This window comes from Salmo trutta, chromosome 12 (assembly GCF_901001165.1).
Source record: "Salmo trutta chromosome 12, fSalTru1.1, whole genome shotgun sequence".
Lineage (NCBI taxonomy): Eukaryota > Metazoa > Chordata > Actinopteri > Salmoniformes > Salmonidae > Salmo > Salmo trutta.
Genome location: NC_042968.1, coordinates 1,814,569 through 1,833,684, shown reverse-complemented (window position 1 = coordinate 1,833,684; position 19,116 = coordinate 1,814,569). Strand labels below are relative to the sequence as shown.

At 40.0% G+C, this 19,116-nt stretch overlaps 1 protein-coding gene across 2 annotated transcripts in view; it reads right to left on the bottom strand.

The window, feature by feature from the left end:
- LOC115202803 (MAM domain-containing glycosylphosphatidylinositol anchor protein 1) overlaps positions 1 to 19,116 on the bottom strand; it is a 443,101-nt gene that overhangs the window by 202,513 nt on the left and 221,472 nt on the right. For both annotated transcript variants that reach the window (XM_029766841.1, XM_029766842.1), the window contains exon 5: positions 13,157 to 13,353. In XM_029766841.1, coding sequence (XP_029622701.1) covers positions 13,157 to 13,353 — 197 coding nt within the window. The remainder of the gene's footprint in view (positions 1 to 13,156; positions 13,354 to 19,116) is intronic.

Below are 19,116 nucleotides of genomic sequence, written 5' to 3'. Positions count from 1 at the left end.
TAAAGAAGGACATTGTCGAACAAAAGGACCATTTGTGATGTTTCTGGGACATTTTGGAGTGCCAACAGAAGAAGATCTTCAAAGGTAAGGCATTAATTATATCGTTATTTCTGACTTTTGTGGCGCACATGCCTGGTTGAAATATGTTTTGCATGCTTTTGTATGCGGGGCGCTGTCCTCAGGTAATCGCATGGTTTGTTTTCGCCGTAAAGCCTTTTTGAAATCTGACACAGCGGCTGGATTAAGCACTCCATAGCTTAACGGACACCCTAGAAAATATAGCCCAGGAGGGACAGGAGTGTAAGTGACAGCAAATAGGAGAAAGATTGGTTTTAAAAAGGTGAATAGCACAATAAAAATAACTAAGACAGCATAGATAGTGTGGATACTATAGGAAACTAAAATAATAACTAGACAATAAATACCAATTTGAAAGTAAAGATATCAGTAGCAATAGGACAAGAAAAAATACAAAAATAAATACTGAGAATGTTTAAAGAAGGAGAAGGATTGGCGCGAAATACAAATACCTCAAAAATGCTATAACTTCAATTTCTCAAACATATGACTATTTTACACCATTTTAAAGAAAAAGACTCTCGTTAATCTAACCACATTGTCCGATTTCAAAAAGGCTTTACAGCGAAAGCAAAACATTAGATTATGTCAGGAGAGTACCCTGCCAAAGATAATCACACAGCCATTTTCAAAGCAAGCATATATGTCACAAAAACCAAAACCACAGCTAAATGCAGCACTAACCTTTGATGATCTTCATCAGATGACACTCCTAGGACATGATGTTATACAATACATGCATGTTTTGTTCAATCAAGTTCATATTTATATCAAAAACCAGCTTTTTACATTAGCATATGATGTTCAGAACTAGCATACCCACCGCAAACTTCTGGTGAATTTACTAAATTACTCACGATTAACGTTCACAAAAATACATAACAATTATTCTAAGAATTATAGATACAGAACTCCTTTATGCAATCGCGGTGTCAGATTTTAAAATAGCTTTTCGGCGAAAGCACATTTTGCAATATTCTGAGAACATAGCCCGGCCATCACGGCTAGCTAATTTGACACCCACCAAGTTTGGCCCTCACCAAACTCAGATTTACTATAAGAAAAATTTGATTACCTTTGCTGTTCTTCGTCAGAATGCACTCCCAGGACTTCTACTTCAACAACAAATGTTGTTTTGGTTCCAAATAATCCACAGTTATATTCAAATACCTCCGTTTTGTTCGTGTGTTCAGGTCAGTATCCGAAGGGTGACGTGCGAGCGCATTTTGTGACAAAAGATTTCAAAATATTCCATTACCGTACTTCGAAGCATGTCAAACGCTGTTTAAAATCCATTTTTATGCTATTTTTCTCGTAAAATAGCGATAATAATCCAACCGGGCGACGTTGTATTCATTCAAAGGCTGAAAGAAAAAAATAGAGAATTCACATTCGCATCTCCAGTGTCACTGTTCCTAGCCTGACCACTCACAAAATCTCCTGCTGTTTTTCACCCAGAGACAGGAGAGACGTCATTCCATTTTCTGGCGTCTTCTGAGAGCCAATGGAAGCCTTAGAAAATGTCACGTTACAGCAGAGATGCTGTATTTTTGATAGAGATGCCACAGAAGGAGAACAAATTGTCAGACAGGGCACTTCCTGTATGGAATCTTCTCAGGTTTTGGCCTGCCATATGAGTTCTGTTATACTCACAGACACCATTCAAACAGATTTAGAAACATTAGAGTGTTTTCTATCCAAATCTACTAATTATATGCATATTCTCGTTTCTGGGCAAGAGTAGTAACCAGTTTAAATCAGGTACGTTTTTTATCCGGCCGTGCAAATACTGCCCCCTAGCCCCAACAGGCTAATGCATGGTAGGAATAATTTGACCACAACAGTGTGTGTAAACCTCAAAGCCCTCCCTAACCGTCTGGAGAAAGAGTGACAAGGGCGTGCAATACGACAGTGACTTTTAGCACTTTGAGTCTACACACTGCCAACCATTTGGACTAAAGTATGCATTGAGTTACTGATCTTTCATTACCAGGCCACTCATGACAGGAAAACCGGGACAAAGGGGGCTGTAATGAGAATAGTTATTACTTGTACTAAAAGTTGTATTTTTTTATTTTATAAATGTACATTTTAATAGGGATGATGTGTGCTAAATTGAGAAATTTGAGTTAAAGTAAGCACTAAGGACTGTTTTTCTGAATTTGGGCTGGATAATTCATAAAATGTTTTAGTTATGATTTGGATAAAGCAAGAGAGTTGCTTTTGAACAGGTGAGGGTTAGAGGCACTGTTTAAATGTATTTGGCCTAGGGAAGCTCTGGAAACTTTCTCTAAATTGTTAGAACTTACTGGATGATAGCTTGGGTTAACAAAGGTTTTTGTTTCTTTTGTTTTATTATGTCATTATAATTTTATGTTACATTGTATTGATAAATAGAGATGTCTGGGTGATAGAATACAAGTAATTGCATATAAGGTTTATAGTCTGGAGACAGCATGAAGACCAGCATAACATGGACATAGAACGTAACAGATGGACATTTTTTCCCCAGTTTTAGTTGCATTAAGAGTAGTGGGAAGCTATAAAACAAATATATATATATTTTTAAATATTTTCTTGTTAAGTCAATGTGTTTTAAGGTTTTGTGGAACATGAGAGTGATCATTGTTCCAGAGTAGGGATTTATGTATATTGACTTAATGATTTGAGAATGTATTAGTATGTTTATAACTGTAGAAGTGCATTAGGAGTAGTGACTAGTGTGTTTGGGTTAGATGGAATGATGTGTAGATTGAATATTCTTCCAACTCATTAATCTCTTTCCCAATTTCTAACAGCCGGCGAACACTTGATAGATTACAGGCAGTAGTTATTCTCATGGCAGTTGCCGAAGGGATCACAATTGAAGGAGATTATAGGCATGGGCCATGTTAATAGTAGCAGGGGGCACTTTAGTAGCATTGTTGGGATATCCATGTGACTCATGCCACATGGATTGGTAACTGGTATCTGGGAGACTGATGGGAGTACAGGGGATGCGGTTATTCACATGTCACAAATTATGTTGTCAGGAAATAACCCATGTGTTGCAGTGTAAATATACTCAGGTGAAAACAGAGATAACCAAGGGCATGGGCTGATTTCCAGAGATTGATTGAACATCCAGATACACCAGGAGGGGGTGTTGGGATAGATTTGTTCTGGTCCACACATACGATACTCCTTACAGCACCTGCAGTGGTAAAGATCGTCATGTCTCTCTTCGTTGGGTGCATAATTCTCACAAGAAGTAAGGTCCAGCTGCATAATGGGTGAGCTTGAAAACACCATGTAATGGGTGAGCTTGAAAACACCATGACATAGGAAGTGGAGCTAAAGAGAGACTAGATTCCACTGTAGACTTTCATGGGTTAAGTCTAGGAGCTACTTGTTCTATTGGTTAACCTCACTATGGTAGGGGGCAGCATTTGGAATTTTGGATGAAAAGCGTGCCCAAAGTAAACTGCCTGCTACTCAGGCCCAAAAGCTTGGATATGCATATAATTGGTAGATTTGGATCGAAAACACAAAAGTTTTGAAAACTGTTAAAATAATGTATGTGAGTATAACAGAACTGATATGGCAGGTGAAAACCTGAGGAAAATCCATCAAGGAAGTGCTATTATTTTGAAATGCCTGTTTTTCCATTGAAAGCCTATCCACCATACAAAGACTTATGGCGCAGTTCACGATCCATACGGCTTTCACTACATGTGGCCAGTCTTTGTTTCAGGCTTTTACTCTGAAAAATGAGAGAGAAACACCACTTTCAATGAGAGGACAGGGGAAATTTCCAGACATGAGTCCTGCGCGTGACCGGGACCGTGTCTTTATTGTTTTTCCTTTTCTATTGATGAAGCTATTGTCCGGTTGAAATATGATTGATTATTTATGACAAAAACAACCTGAGGATTGATTATAAACCATGTTTGACATGTTTCTACGAACTTTTGATTTTTCGTCTGTCTGTTGTGACCGCGCTTTGTTCCAATGGATTACTGAACAAAACGCACCAACAAAACGGAGGTTTTTGAATATAAAGATGGACATTATCGAACAAAACAAACATTTATTGTGTAACATGGAGTCTCGGGAGTGCAATCATATGAAGATCATCAAAGGTAAATGATAAATGTTATCGCTATTTCTGACTTTTGTTCCTCATCTTCTTGGCTGCTAACTGTTTGTTATGATTTGTCTGCTGGGCGCTGTTATCAGATAATTGCATGGTTTGCTTTCGCCGTAAAGCCTTTTTGAAATCTGACACAGCGGTTGGATTAACAAGAAGTTTATCTTTAAGCAGGTGTATAACATTTGTATCTTTTACGTATGTTTATTATGAGAATTTCTGTTTTGTTTAGTTTCACGCTCTGCAATTTCACCGGATGTTGTTTGAGACAGTGGATTACTGAACAAAACGCGCTAACAAAATGGAGGTTTTTGGATATAAAGAGGGACTTGATCGAACAAAACAAACATTTATTGGGTAACTGGGAGTTTTGTGAGTGTATCCATATGAAGATCATCAAAAGGTAAGTGATTCATTTTATCGCTATTTGTAACTTTTGTTACTCGTCTACTTGGCTGGTTACTATTTGTAATGATTTGTCTGCTGGGTGCTGTTCTCAGATAATCACATGGTTTGCTTTCGCCGTAAAGCCTTTTTGAAATCTGACACCATGGTTGGATTAACAAGAAGTTAATATTTAAACCGATGTGTAACACTTGTATGTTTCATACATTTTTATAATGAGTATTTCTGTTTTTGAATTTGGAGCTCTGCAATTTCACTGGATGTTGGCCAGGTGGGACAGTAGCATCCCACACCCCCTAGAGAGATTAATGCATCATATGAAAAAGAATAGATGTTAGGGTAATTGTGCTCTAAACAACATGTTGAAGGCATTAATAATGTGAAAGCATATACAATGCTGAGTTACCTCAAGAGAATGTAACATTGATTAGGGATACGCACTTGCCTATCAGGTGATGTGCCTATTAAACCTCTTGGGGCTAGGGGGCAGTATTGAGAATTTTGAAAAAAATATGTGCCCATTTTTAACTGCCTCCTACACCAACTCAGAAGCTAGAATATGCATATTATTGTTCAGGTTTGGATAGAAAACACTGAATTTTCTAAAACTGTTTGAATGGTGTCTGTAAGTATAACAGAACTTATAAGGCAGTCAAAACCCTGAGACAAATTCTGACAGGAAGTGGATACCTGATGTGTTGAATTACCTTTAAGCCTATGCCATTGAAACACACAGGGGCTTATTAATCGTTGAGCACTTCCTATGGCTTCCACTAGATGTCACCAGTCTTTACAAAGTGGTTTGAATCTGCTACTGTGAGATCTGACCGAACAAGAGCCTTGGAACGGTGGTGGCCGATAAGACTCTGGCGCGCGAGTTCATGTTGGGTACTCTCGTTCCAATACGTTTTAAAAGAGAATGCAATCGTCCGCCTTGAATATTATTCATGTTCTGGTTGAAAAAGGCACTGATGATTTATGCTATACAACGTTTGACATGTTTGAACGAACGTAAATATTTTTTTTCCCCTCGTTCATGAAGACAAGTCCGGCGGGCATAGATCATGTGCTAACAACACGGAGCTTTTTGGACATAAATTATGAGCTTTTCACGAACAAAACTACATTTGTTATGGACCTGGGATTCCTGGAAGTGACATCTGATGAAGAGAATCAAAGGTAATGGATTATTTACATAGTATTTTCGATTTTAGATCTCTCCAACATGGCGGTTAGTCTGTATCGCAAAGAGTATTTTTCTAGGCGCAGTGCTCAGATTATTGCAAAGTGGGATTTCCCAGTAAGGTTATTTTTAAATCTGGCAATCCGGTTGCGTTCAAGAGATGTAAATCTATAATTCTTTGAATGACAATATAATATTTTACCAATGTTTTCGAATAGTAATTATTTAATTTGTTGTGCTGATTTGACTGGCGATATTGGAGGGAAAAGATTTCCTCAACATCAACGCCATAGTAAAACGCTGTTTTTGGATATAAATATGAACTTGATAGAACAAAAAATGCATGTATTGTCTAACATAATGTCCTAGGAGTGTCATCTAATGGAGATTGTCAAAGGTTAGTGCATAATTTTAGCTGGTTTTCTGCTTTTGGTGACGCGTGTCTTTGCATTGACAAAACATTACACACAGCTATTTTCAATGTACTGTCCTAACATAATCTAACTTTATGCTTTCGCCGTAAAGCCTTTTTGAAATCGGACAACGTGGTTAGATTAAGGAGATGTTTATCTTTCAAAGGGTGTAAGATAGTTGTATGTTTGAGAAATTTGAATTATGACATTTAATTGTTTTCAAATTTGGCGCTCTTGATATTTCACCTGTTGTTGACACCTCTCAGAACCTGCGGCCGAAAGGGGAAGACTGGGCGAAAGCATGAGGAAGCTTCTGTAGGGCTTTTATTTTTGTGGAGTCCAGCAGAAAAGTATCCTGGAGGCATAGAGTCAGGTGACGAGGGAGTGGGAATTGTCATGGTCTCAGACTTCGGTTTTCATGAATATTCTTATGCATAACTTACCACATTGTTATTAATACTGTTATGTTTTGTGTTTTTTGTTGCTTTGCAAGTCTTATGCTATCACTCTTAGGAGTCAGAAGGAGAAAGTGGAGAGACTAAAAGCAGCTCAGCTGAAGTGAAGGATGTCACCAGCTTCAGCTGGAATGTCATTTTGTTCTGTGATGAGAGATGGAAATAAGATGGTGTATGGTGTAATCATAGCACAGAGGCCATAAGTCTCTGAATTTGAAAACCTCACAGAAACAGCCTGAACCAGGACCAGAGGTTCCACATCCGGTGATCCCAGGGGACCAGGACTACATCCGAGTGCTCCGGAGGAAGTAGAACAAGCCAAGGTGAGAGGGTCCCTACAGAGTGGTCCTAGCAACATCAACAGTTGTCCAGGTGAAAGGAAGCAACATCTGGTACCATCTAAACCACTGCACCAGAGTCCCAGCGGGGAGAAGGAGGTGACCACCGAGCCATGAGGATGCTGATAAACCAGGTGGGTGTCCGGAGGGAACGAGAGCAGAGGAGGTTAGTGCACCAGGTAGGAGCCAAGATGTCGATGCACCAGGCAGGAACCAGGAAGAAGCCGAAGGAGAGGCGGATCAAGGAGCATCTTCTAACAGCCAACAGATGCTCTCGCCTGAATATCCAGAGAGTACAGGGATGGGGAGGAGTGACATGCTGGTTGCTCCTGATGACATACCTACTCTGGCAGATACCCCTAACAGAGGCGCTTCCGAGGTGACGGAGAAACAACGACAGGAGAATGGGAAGGAGACTTTCTTACCATCGACTTCTCTGCCCTCACATGGTCTTTCTAACAGAGTGAAAACAAGGACAGATGTAGAATGGCCTTGACAGCAACAGCGACAAACCTAGAAGAAATTGTAAACTCACCTTCCACATTTACTAGTACACCAACTAAGACAATGTCAAAACCACAAGAAATTGGGTTGATGCAGAAAATCTGGACATCTGTTATTACCAACTGGTGTAGCCACAATGAAGAAACTACCCCAGATTCAAACATTGACCAAAAATGTTGAAAAGCAATAACAAATGGCTGGTATAAGCATCTCTATCGAAAATACAGCATCTGTGCTGAAACGTGACATTTTCTGAGGCTTCCATTGGCTCTCAGAAGGCGCCAGAAAGTGTAATGGGGTGTCTGTAGTCTCTGGGCGAAGAACAGCAGGAGTATTTGTTAGTGGTCAGGCTGGGAACAGTGACACTGGAGATGCGCGTCCACGAGACTACTCCATTTTTTTCTTTCAGCCTTTGAATGAATACAACGTCGCCCGGTTGGAATATTATCGCTATTTTACGAGAAAAATTGCATAAAAATGGATTTTAAACAGCATTTGACATGCTTCGAAGTACGGTAATGGAATATTTTGAAATGTTTTGTCACGAAATGTGCTCGCGCGTCACCCTTCGGATAGTGACCTCAACGCACAAACAAAACGGAGCTATTTGAATATAACTGTGGATTATTTGGACCCTAAACAACATTTGTTGTTGAAGTAGAAGTCCTGGGAGTGCATTCTGATGAAGAACAGCAAAGGTAATCCAACTTTTCTTATAGTAATTCTGAGTTTAGTGAGGACCAAACTTGGTGGGTGTCAAATTAGCTAGCCTGTGATGGCCGAGCTATCTACTCAGAATATTGCAAAATGTGCTTTCGCCGAAAAGCTTTTTTAAATTCTGACACCGCGATTGCATAAAGGAGTTCTGTATCTATAATTCTTTAAAAATGTTATGTTTTTTGTGAACGTTTATCATGAGTAATTTAGTAAATTCACCGGAAGTTTTTGGTGTGTATGCTAGTTCTGAACATCACATGTAAAAAGCTGGTTTTTGATGTAAATATAAACTTGGTTGAACAAAACATGCATGTATTGTATAACATAATGTCCTAGGAGTGTCATCTGATGAAGATCATCAAAGGTTAGTGCTGCATTTAGCTGTGGTTTTGGTTTTTGTGACATATATGCTTGCTTTGAAAATGGCTGTGTGATTATTTTTGGCAGGGTACTCTCCTGACATAATCTAATGTTTTGCTTTCGCTGTAAAGCCTTTTTTTAAATTGGACAATGTGGTTAGATTAACGAGTCTTCTCTTTAAAATGGTGTAAAATAGTCATATGTTTGAGAAATTGAAGTTATAGCATTTTTGAGGTATTTGTATTTCGCGCCACGCTCTACCATTGGATATTGGTGAGGCGTTCCGCTAGCGGAACGTCTGTCACTAAAAGGTTAACACTATACGTACAAGATGTTTGGTCCTGACTCACCAGTGTGAATGAAGAACTGGAGCTAAGGTTGTTGAAATGAATGAGAGGTAGATTGCCTCAATAGCATTACAGAAGGTGCTCCCCTTCCTGGACATTTTTTTTGTGTGGAACTGTGACAGTTCCATAACAGGGATTATGTGCGAGTATTTACCAGTCATCTGGTGATTCTCAGTAACTATACTGTTCTCTTTGATGTAGAAAGAATAATCAATATATGTTTAAATATTAGACATGTGGAAACAGAATGAAGGCTGAGCCCATGTGAGTGTACTAAGCTGGATCAACATCGAATTGACCATTGTACATGTAAAAAACAGAACGTAAGCAGAATCTGTGTGGATTAGGCAAGGTAAACCAACAAGACATGTCTGGTCTGGGTCATGTCTGATCTTGTGAAAGCTACTGGACACGCACATGGGTTAATCATACATGGACAACATCAGTCTGAACTTGTGAAGACCTTTGGGCAGGTACATTAGGTAATACATGATAGGCAACAGTAGGAGTATGCATGTCACACCACCAATACAATCTATGCCCCAATGTCTGAGCCAATAAGAGAATGGAAACTAAGTAAGACAACTAGATTCATTAAGTGGAGAGACGATGTTATGTAAGGGTAAGACTATATAAAATCCAAGCACTAAGAATGAAGAGTCAGTTCTTCCATGGAATTGCTCGGCTTTGTTACACTCTGTAATAAAGTCTATTTGAATTCACAGGCTCCGGTATCGGAGAAGTATTTGAGTCAATATTTTCCACAATACTATGTTGTTGGATGCTTTTCAATTGTTGTACTAACGTGACATATTCCACATATTGCTGCCTTGTGATTTGAGACGAGACGCTCAGCTATGACAGTGGAATGTGAGTCAAAGGTGATTTTTATACACACACACATACACATACGTATATATATACACACACACACACACGTATACATTTGTATTTGTATTATGGATCCCCATTAGCTGCTGCCAAGACAGCATCTAGTCTTCCTGGGGTCCAGCAAAATTAAGGTATTTATACAATTTTAAAAACATTACAAGACATTCATTACATAATTCACAACACACAAAGTGTGTGCCCTCAGGCCCATACTCCACTACCACATATCTACAACACAAAATCCATGTGTATGTATGTGGAAATGTTATTGTGTGTGTGTATGCATGTGTCTGTGCCTATGTTTGTGTTTTTTCAAAGTCCCCGCTGTTCCATCAGGATTATTTTTTATCTGTTCTTTAAATCTGATTCTACTGCTTGCATCAGTTACCTGATGTGGAATAGAGTTCCATGTTGTCATGGCTTTATGCAGTACTGTGCGCCTCCCAGTCTGTTCTGGACTTGGGGACTGTGAAGAGACCTCTGGTGGCATGTCTTGTGGGGTATGCATGGGTGCCTGAGCTGTGAGCTAGTCGTTTAAAACAGACAGCTCGGTGCATTCAACATGTTACCTCTTACAAATACAAGTAGTGATAAAGTTAATCTCTCCTCTACTTTGAGCCAGGAAAGACTGACATGCATATTATTTATGTTTGCTCTCTGTGTACATCCAAGGGCCAGCCGTCCTGCTCTGTTTTGAGCCAACTGCAATTTTCCTAAGTCTCTCTTTGTGGCACCTGACCACACGACTGAACAGTAGTCCAGGTGCGACAAAACTAGAGCCTGTAGGACCTGCCTTGTTGATAGTGCTGTTAAGAAGGTAGAGTAACACTTTATTATGGACAGACTTCTCCCCATCTCAGCTACTGTTGTATCAATATTTTTTGACCATGACAGTTCAACTTGCATGTATGTGCGCATAGTGTGAAGTGTTCAAGGATGAATCACATGGCTAAGGTCTGTGTTTGGTATACGAAGTATATTTTACTATGTTATCCTTGCTGTACTGTTTGTTACGTTTAGTCTGGAATGTTAGTGTGTGTGCCTATACTTGTCTGTATGGCGGTTCAAAGAATTTCACTCCAATATCCTTGCTTTGTCCAATATGATATGATGAGTGAGCATGTGTATGTTTGTGATTAGGCCCATCTATGGGAGGCTGTATCCCTGTGCTGTTCTATGGGTTGAGGTGAAGTATGAACTTAACCACGCTGGCAGAACAACTACGGTGCAGTCACAATAGGTTGACGGTTTTACCCAGTTACATATGGTGTATAAGCTGTGTGTTTTCCTCATACATCCAATACCTGTGTGTAAAGTGGCTCGTAGAAGCACACTGTTATGCTTGCTCTCTCTTATGGGTTGTGGTCATAGAGATATATAAAGGACTAGATGGATATAACCCATTTAAGCACGGGCATTGCTATTGAAGACCTAAGACCTCCACCATTTTAAAGTAGTCAACAGGGTGGCGATTCTTATTTGTTGGGAGCGATCAGCCAATGATCAGAGCACCATCTTCTTCAAATTGTAAATTGGGTTGCCCATAGCTGGTAAATGGCTTTAAGCTATTTCACCGCCATCTAGTGGCCACAATAAATTAATGATAAGATTTAGTTCAGGACCCCAGTACTGCAGGTGGAGGTAAATAACCAATATTAGCTTTACACTTATTTCAAACACAAAATAAGAAAATTGACTACTTAACTTCTCTAAGGTAGGGGGCAGTATTTTGATGTCCGGATGAAAGGCATGCCCGTAGTAAACTGCCTGCTACTCAGGCTCAGAAGGTAGGATATGCATAGTATTAGTAGATTTGGATAGAAAACACTCTGGAGTTTCTAAAACTGTTTGAATGATGTCTGTGAGTATAACAGAACTCATATGGCAGGCAAAAACCTGAGAAAAATCCAACCAGGAAGAGTTGAAATCTGAGGTTTGTAGTTTTTCAAGTGATTGCCTATACAGTGACTTAGGGTTCATTTTGCACTTCCTAGGGCTTCCACTAGATGTCAACAGTCTTTAGAACATTGTTTCATGCTTCTACTGTGAATAGGGAGAGAATAAGAGCTCCTGGAAGTAGATGAGTGAGAAAATGACATGAGCTCAGTGGCGCACTTCACGTGAGAGTTAGCTGTGTTCTTTTTCTTTTTTGAAGACATTGGAATTGTCCGGTTGGAATATTACTGAAGATTTATGATAAAAACATCCTAAAGATTGATGCTATACATCGTTTGACATGTTTCTACGAACGTAAATATAACTTTATTTGATTTTTCGTCGTGACATTTTGCGTGTGCTTCCTGTATTTGGAGTAATGGACTAAAAGGAGGTATTTGGACATAAATGGACTTTATCGAACAAAACAAACATTTATTGTGGAACTGGGATTCCTGGGAGTGCATTCTGATGAAGATCATCAAAGGTAAGTGAATATTTATAATGTAATTTGTAATTTCTGTTGACTTCAAAATTGCGGGTATCTGTATGGCTTGTTTTGATATCTGAGCGCTGTACTCAGATTATTGCAAAATTTGCTTTCGCTGTAAAGCTTTTTTGAAATCTGACACAGCGGTTGCATTAAGGAGAAGTGTATCTATAATTCTTTGAATAACTGTTGAATATTTTATCAACGTTTATAATGAGTATTTCTGTAAATTGATGTGCTCATTCACCGGTGGTTTTGGGAGGCAAAACATTTCTGAACATTACACGCCAATGTAAAATGGGGTTTTTGGATATAAATATGAACTTTATCGAGCAAAACATACATGTATTGTGTAACATGAAGTCCTATGAGTGCCATCTGATGAAGATCATCAAAGGTTAGTGATTAATTTTAGCTGTACTCCTGGTTTTTGTGACGCCTCTCCTTGCTTGGAAAATGGCTGTGTGGTTTTTCTTGTCTCGGCGCTGTCCTAACATAATCTAATGTTATGCTTTCGCCGTAAAGCCTTTTTGAAATCGGACAATGTGGTTGGATTAATGAGAAGTGTATCTTTAAAATGGGATATAAAAGTTGTATGTTTGAGAAATTTGAATTATGTGATTTTTGTTGGTTTTGAATTTGCCGCCCTGCTATTTCACTGGCTGTTGAATAGTGTGTCCCGCGGGTCCCGCTAGCGTCCCACATACCCCAGAGAGGTTAAAAATGGAGAGGTCACAGACGCCATAATGGCACAGGTACAAAGATGAGTCCTATATCTATTTCAATGGTTGTGGTTCATTTGTGTGTGCATCTTTATGTGTATGCCGTGAGCCTCTGTCTATACTGTTCTATGGGTTGTGGTGAATTTGGAGTGTCAACTTGTGTGCTTGTGTTTGGTCCTCTTACAGTACCTGTGTGTAGAGCGGTTCGTAGATGTCCACTCCGGTATCCTTGCTCTGCTCTATGGGCGTGTTGCCACGTTTCCAGATGAAGCGGGCTGGGGGGTTGGAGTTGACCGTACAGCGCAGGAACACCGTCTTCTCCTGGTAATAGCTCCCGCGCACATCACTGATTGTCTGGTGCACTGTCAGCACGGGTTTGTCGAGGTCTAGAAACACACACACATACACACACTTTGTCAATATCAAGAATATGTTTATCCAAATACTATACAAAACATCAAGTTTATGTAAAGACCTTCTTCACAGTGGTTACACTGTACTATGTAGTCTCCACCTACCGTACCTTATACATTACTAAGACACTCCACAAATGAATCAGGAAAATATCTACACTACAGGGTTTGCCCATATAGGTGCAGCAGGAAAATGTGTGTGTGTGTGTTTCCGTGCATGACTCAGGTAATTTTGTCTACCTTCCTGTGTTATGTACTGTAGGAGCAGTCCTCTACAGATGCCAGATCTTAATTTGATCATCCTGTTGTTGCAGGAATTTTTCTGCACTGTAGGAAATGCAAGATTGTAGTGTATTCAAGGTTTAGAAATTGGGGCGGCCCACCGAACATACCGGACCATTTTTCCTCAAGGCCCTGACATTGGTCAATGTTTTTCCTTGAGGCCCCCATTATTAGCCAGGTATTAATAATTTTTCACACTAAAAATCATTCCACCCGTTTACAAATGCTTCTAAAGTTTGTAATTTCCACCCAAAAATATCAGACTTAATTTTCCATAACAAAACATTCATCAACCCCTACAAAAAAATGGCTATTAATTATTAGCCTTACTGTTATCCCGAGAATAAACACGCTGGTTTCAGACCACTATTCCAGGAAAGATTGTATGGTTAGATATCTTCTCTTCTTCAAGAGATCGAAGAGTACAGAATACAATGCATTCTCTCTCTTTCACACACACACACACACACACGCACACACACGCACACACACGCACACACACGCACCCTAACCCGTCTTTCTACACAAAGGCTACTCAACAGTGTGTGACGTAAGGCTGTTCGTTTTCCTCTAATAGCTGTCTTTGAGATTCCGGCTAGGTGACCAATGCCTTACCTGGTCCAGACTTGTTTCATTGGAACAACTGGACATAAAGGTGTAGGATCTTAATTTGATCAACCAGGAAATGTAAAACTTGTAGTGTATTTCAGGTTTAGAAAGTTATCATTCCACTTTCAAATTTCAGACTTGATTTTCAATTAAGAAAAATGTATCAACCACTAAACATTTTTTATTATTTTCCTGCTGTAGTAAAATGGCTAAAATAAAGATCCTACAGTGGCTTGCAAAAGTATTCATACTCTTGGCATTTTTCCTATTTTGTTGCCTTACAACCTGGAATTAAACTTGATATTTGGGGGGGATGTGTCATTTGATTTACACAACATGCATACCACTTTGAAGATGCAAAATATATTTATTGTGAAACAAACAAGAAATAAGACAAAAAAACTGAACTTGAGCATGCATAACTATTCACCCCCCCAAAGTCAATACTTTGCAGCAATTACAGCTGCACGTCTCTTGGGGTATGTCTCTATAAGCTTGGCACATCTAGCCACTGAGATTTTTGCCCATTATTCAAGGCAAAACTGCTCCAGCTCCTTCAAGTTGGATGGGTTCCGCTGGTGCACAGCAATCTTTAAGTCATACCACTGCCGATGAAAAACATCCCCACAGCATGATGCTGCCACCACCATGCTTCAATGTGGGGATGGTATTCTCAGGGTGATGGGAGATTTTAGGTTTGCGCCAGACATAGTGTTTTTCTTGATTACTAAAAAGCTCAAATGTTTGGGGAGTCTCCCACATTCCTTTTGGCGAACACCAAAATGTGTTTGCTTATTTTTTTTCTTGAAGCAATGGCTTTTTCTGGCCACTCTTCCGTAAAGCCCAGTGTACGGCTTAAAGTGGTCCTATGGACAGATACTCCAATCTTCGCTGTGGAGGTTTGCAGCTCCTTCAGGGTTATCTTTGGTCTCTTTGTTGCCTCTGATTAATGCCCTCCATTCCTGGTCCGTGAGTTTTGGTGGGCGGCCCTCTGTTGGCAGGTTTGTTGTGGTGCCATATTCTTTAAATTTTTGAATAATGGATTTAATGGTGCTCTGTGGGATGTTCAAAGTTTTTGATATTTTTTATAACCCAACCCTGATCTGTACTTCTCCACAACTTTGTCCCTGACCTGTTTGGAGAGCTCCTTGGTCTTCATGGTGCCACTTCCTTGGTGGTGCCCCTTGCTTAGTGGTGTTGCAGACTATGGGGCCTTTCAGAACAGGCGTATATATACTGAGATTATATGACAGATCATGTGACACTTAGATTGCACACAGGTGGACTTTATTTAACTATGTGATTTCTGCAGGTAATTGGTCTGCACCAGATCTTATTTAGGGGCTTCATAGCAGAGGGGGTGAATACATATGCACGCACCACTGTTCCATTTTATTTTATTTTTTTAAAGAAGTTAGTCCAAATTGGTGAAGTGAAAAAACTATTTTGTTTATGTACATTACATGACATCCAAGTAAAAATCAATTTAAATTACAGGTTGTAATACAACAAAATAGGAAAAACGCAAATGGGGGTGAATACTTTTGCAAGGCAAGGTACAGTACATGTGTAGCCCAGCTAGCAAGGACCTAGACATCTGACTACTGGTGGTTATGAGCCAACATACTATTGTAGGCACAACAGAATCTCACAAACTCTGATTCTTAAAATGTGTCTAACTGCCACTAATGTTACATTGTGAGGCTGCAGTCAAATGTCATATTATGCTGTCTAACGGGAAAGTTAGAGGGAGAGAGATTTTGACAAGCCTACTTAATTTTTCTTGTCTTTCCTTCTCTGTCTGTCTTTCTTCCTCTTTTTCCACTGACTTCTCTCTCTCTCTATCTCTTTCAATATGTCATTTCTTACTTTTTTATCTTATCTCTGCATTTCTCCCTGTCAGTGTAATCTCCCTATTTCCAGTGTGGTTATAATTTCAACAGCTTTCACGTCCATGAAAGAGTCTTTCCTCTATATCCCTCCATCGCACCCACTACCACAGTATCTTAATTTGACCCAGTTTCTCACAGCAGGAAAATAATCCCGTAGCAACAGGAAATGTGAATTATTATGTTGATTATAATTAATGGACATTTTTTGTAGGGGTTGATACATTTATTCTGAGGGCAAATCAAGTCTGAAACTTTAAACTAGAAATTACAAACTTCAGAAGCCTTTTTAAACCTTGAATACGATACAAACTGTGCAGGAAAATTATTGCAACAACAGGATGATCAAATTAAGATATGAACTATATGGTGTCATTGGGCTCATTTGAAGAGGACTGGGGAAGTTACAGGTTTGTGTGTGTATATATATATATATGTGTATGTGTGTGTGTGTGTGTGTGTATATATATATACACACACACACACACACACACACACACACACACACACACACACACACACACACACACACACACACATATATATATATATACATACACACACACACACACACACACACACACACACACACACACACACATATATATATATATATATATATATATATATATATATATGTGTGTGTGCGTTTCCTGCCAACTTGCTGCCAGCTTAATTGGCACATTGACGACGTGCTCAGTCACTGAGACACTATCTAACTGCCACCTACTCCGGTGCAGCTCCCCTACACCTCTGCACCTTCTATCCTCTTTTCCCTGTCACCCTCTTCCTCTCCCTCCCTTTCTCTCTTCTGTTGGCAGGTGGCACTGACAGGAAACAGAGATGGAGAGGATAGCTAATCAGGTAATCTGGATCATCTGTGGGCTATAGGCTTCTCCTGTCTGTAGACACTGTAGTACTATGTATTTGAGAATGGACTGGGAATGTTTTGGCTTGATGCACCTGCATGAGAATGGACTAGGAATATTTTGCCTTGATATGCCTGTGGTTTGGTGTATTTTATTTTATTGTAATTGTGAGCATTTATCCATTGTGTGTGTGTGTGTGTCCTGTGTTGTGGAGCATTGCTGGAAGGATCTGACAGAAGCGGGAGACTTGGGGCATAAACAAAGTCAGGATCAGCAGCTTTTCTGAGGCTCTGAAACTTCTGCTTCTGCACCCTGGGATCATGGGAAAGAGGAGGATGGAAAGGGGAACGGTGAGTCTGAAGCTTGGACTCAAGTCTGAATATGGACAAAGTCCGAAATGGTTCAATATCAGCAGACTTGGTTGTTTTCTGTAATGCAACCACTGTCCACACACTTTAATTATTTCTCTGTCCCACTTTCTGGACCTCTCTCTCTCTCTCTGGGCTTCATTGGCAAGGGAAACATATGTTAACATTGCAAAAGCAAGTGAAGCAGATAACAACAAAAGTTAAATAAACAAAAAGGAAACAGTAAACATTACACTCACAAAAGTTCCAAAAGAATAAGACATTTCAAAATGTCAGATTATTTCAAATACTTTGGGGGTCTGTGTAATCCGAGGGAAATATGTGTCTCGAATATGGCCATACATTTGGCAGGAGGTTAGGAAGTGCAGCTCAGTTTCCACCTCGTTTTGTGGGCGGTGTGTACATAGCCTGTCTTCTCTACAGTGGCCTCTCTCAACAGCAAGGCTATGCTCACTGTACATAGTCAAAGCTTTCCTTAAGTTTGAGTCAGTCACAGTGGTCAGGTGTATTATTTTAGAGTTCCGGGAGGGGGGCTGAGTGGCATCTCAACCGAGTGGGGAGGGGACGCTGTAACTTCGAAATGGGTTCAGGTGCATCCCGGAGAATGGTGTCAAAATGGAGAAGTGCTGCTCGCGGTCTGCATCCCAATATACCTGTGTGACTGACCCAAAAATAAGGAAAGCTTTGACTATGTACAGACTAGCAAGATGGCGCCGACAGATGGGGCAGCTCTGCTTCTCGCTCCGAAGCAACTTTGCAGAATTGTATTTCTTACATTATTAGCCCAGGAAATATTTTGCATTATTACATACAGCCAGAAATAACTTTTAGATATCAGAGTGGTAACTCACCAGCATTACGACTGGGAATACAACTTTCCGGAATTGGATCCTTTGTTCATACCCCCCATGGGCAATTGAACTGATTCCAGAGGCTGATCCAAATCACCGCTGACAGAGAAGAGGTATTAGGAGTGGACTTCTAGTCCGCGCACACCATCCACCACGTCCGTGTATATTACTTCTTAATGTTCAGTCTCTAGATAATAAAGACGAGCTCAGGGCGAGAATCTCCTTCCAGAGAAACATCAGGGATTGTACATACTTTGTTTCACGGAAACATGGCTCTCTCAGGATATACTGTCTTTGTCCATACAGCCAGCTGCGTTCTCAGTATATCGCGCAGACAGGAATAAAGAACTTTCTGGGAAGAAGAAAAGCGGGGGTGTATGTTTCATGATTAAAACTTCTTAGGGATATGGGGCAGTATTTTCACGTCAGGATGAAAAGTGTGCACAAAGTAAACTGCCTGTTACTCAGGCCCAGAAGCTAGGATAGGCGTATAATTGGTAGATTTGGATAGACAACACTCTAAAGTTTCTAAAACTGTTAACATAATATCTGTGAGTATAACAGAACTGATTTGGCAGGCGTTTCTATCCAAATCTACCAATTATATGCAAATCCTAGCTTCTGGGCCTGAGCAACAGGCAGTTTACTTTGTGCACGCTTTTCATCTGGATGTCCAAATAATGCCCCCTACCCAATAGAGGTTAAATGTCGACCACTGCATTTAACCATGGCAAGGTGACTTTGAATATTGCAGAATAACAACAGAGTAGTTATTTCCCCCGTAAGGCAATCAAACAGGCAAAACGTCAGTATAGAGACAAAGTGAAGTCGCTATTCAACGGCTCAGACAAGAGACGTATGTGGCAGG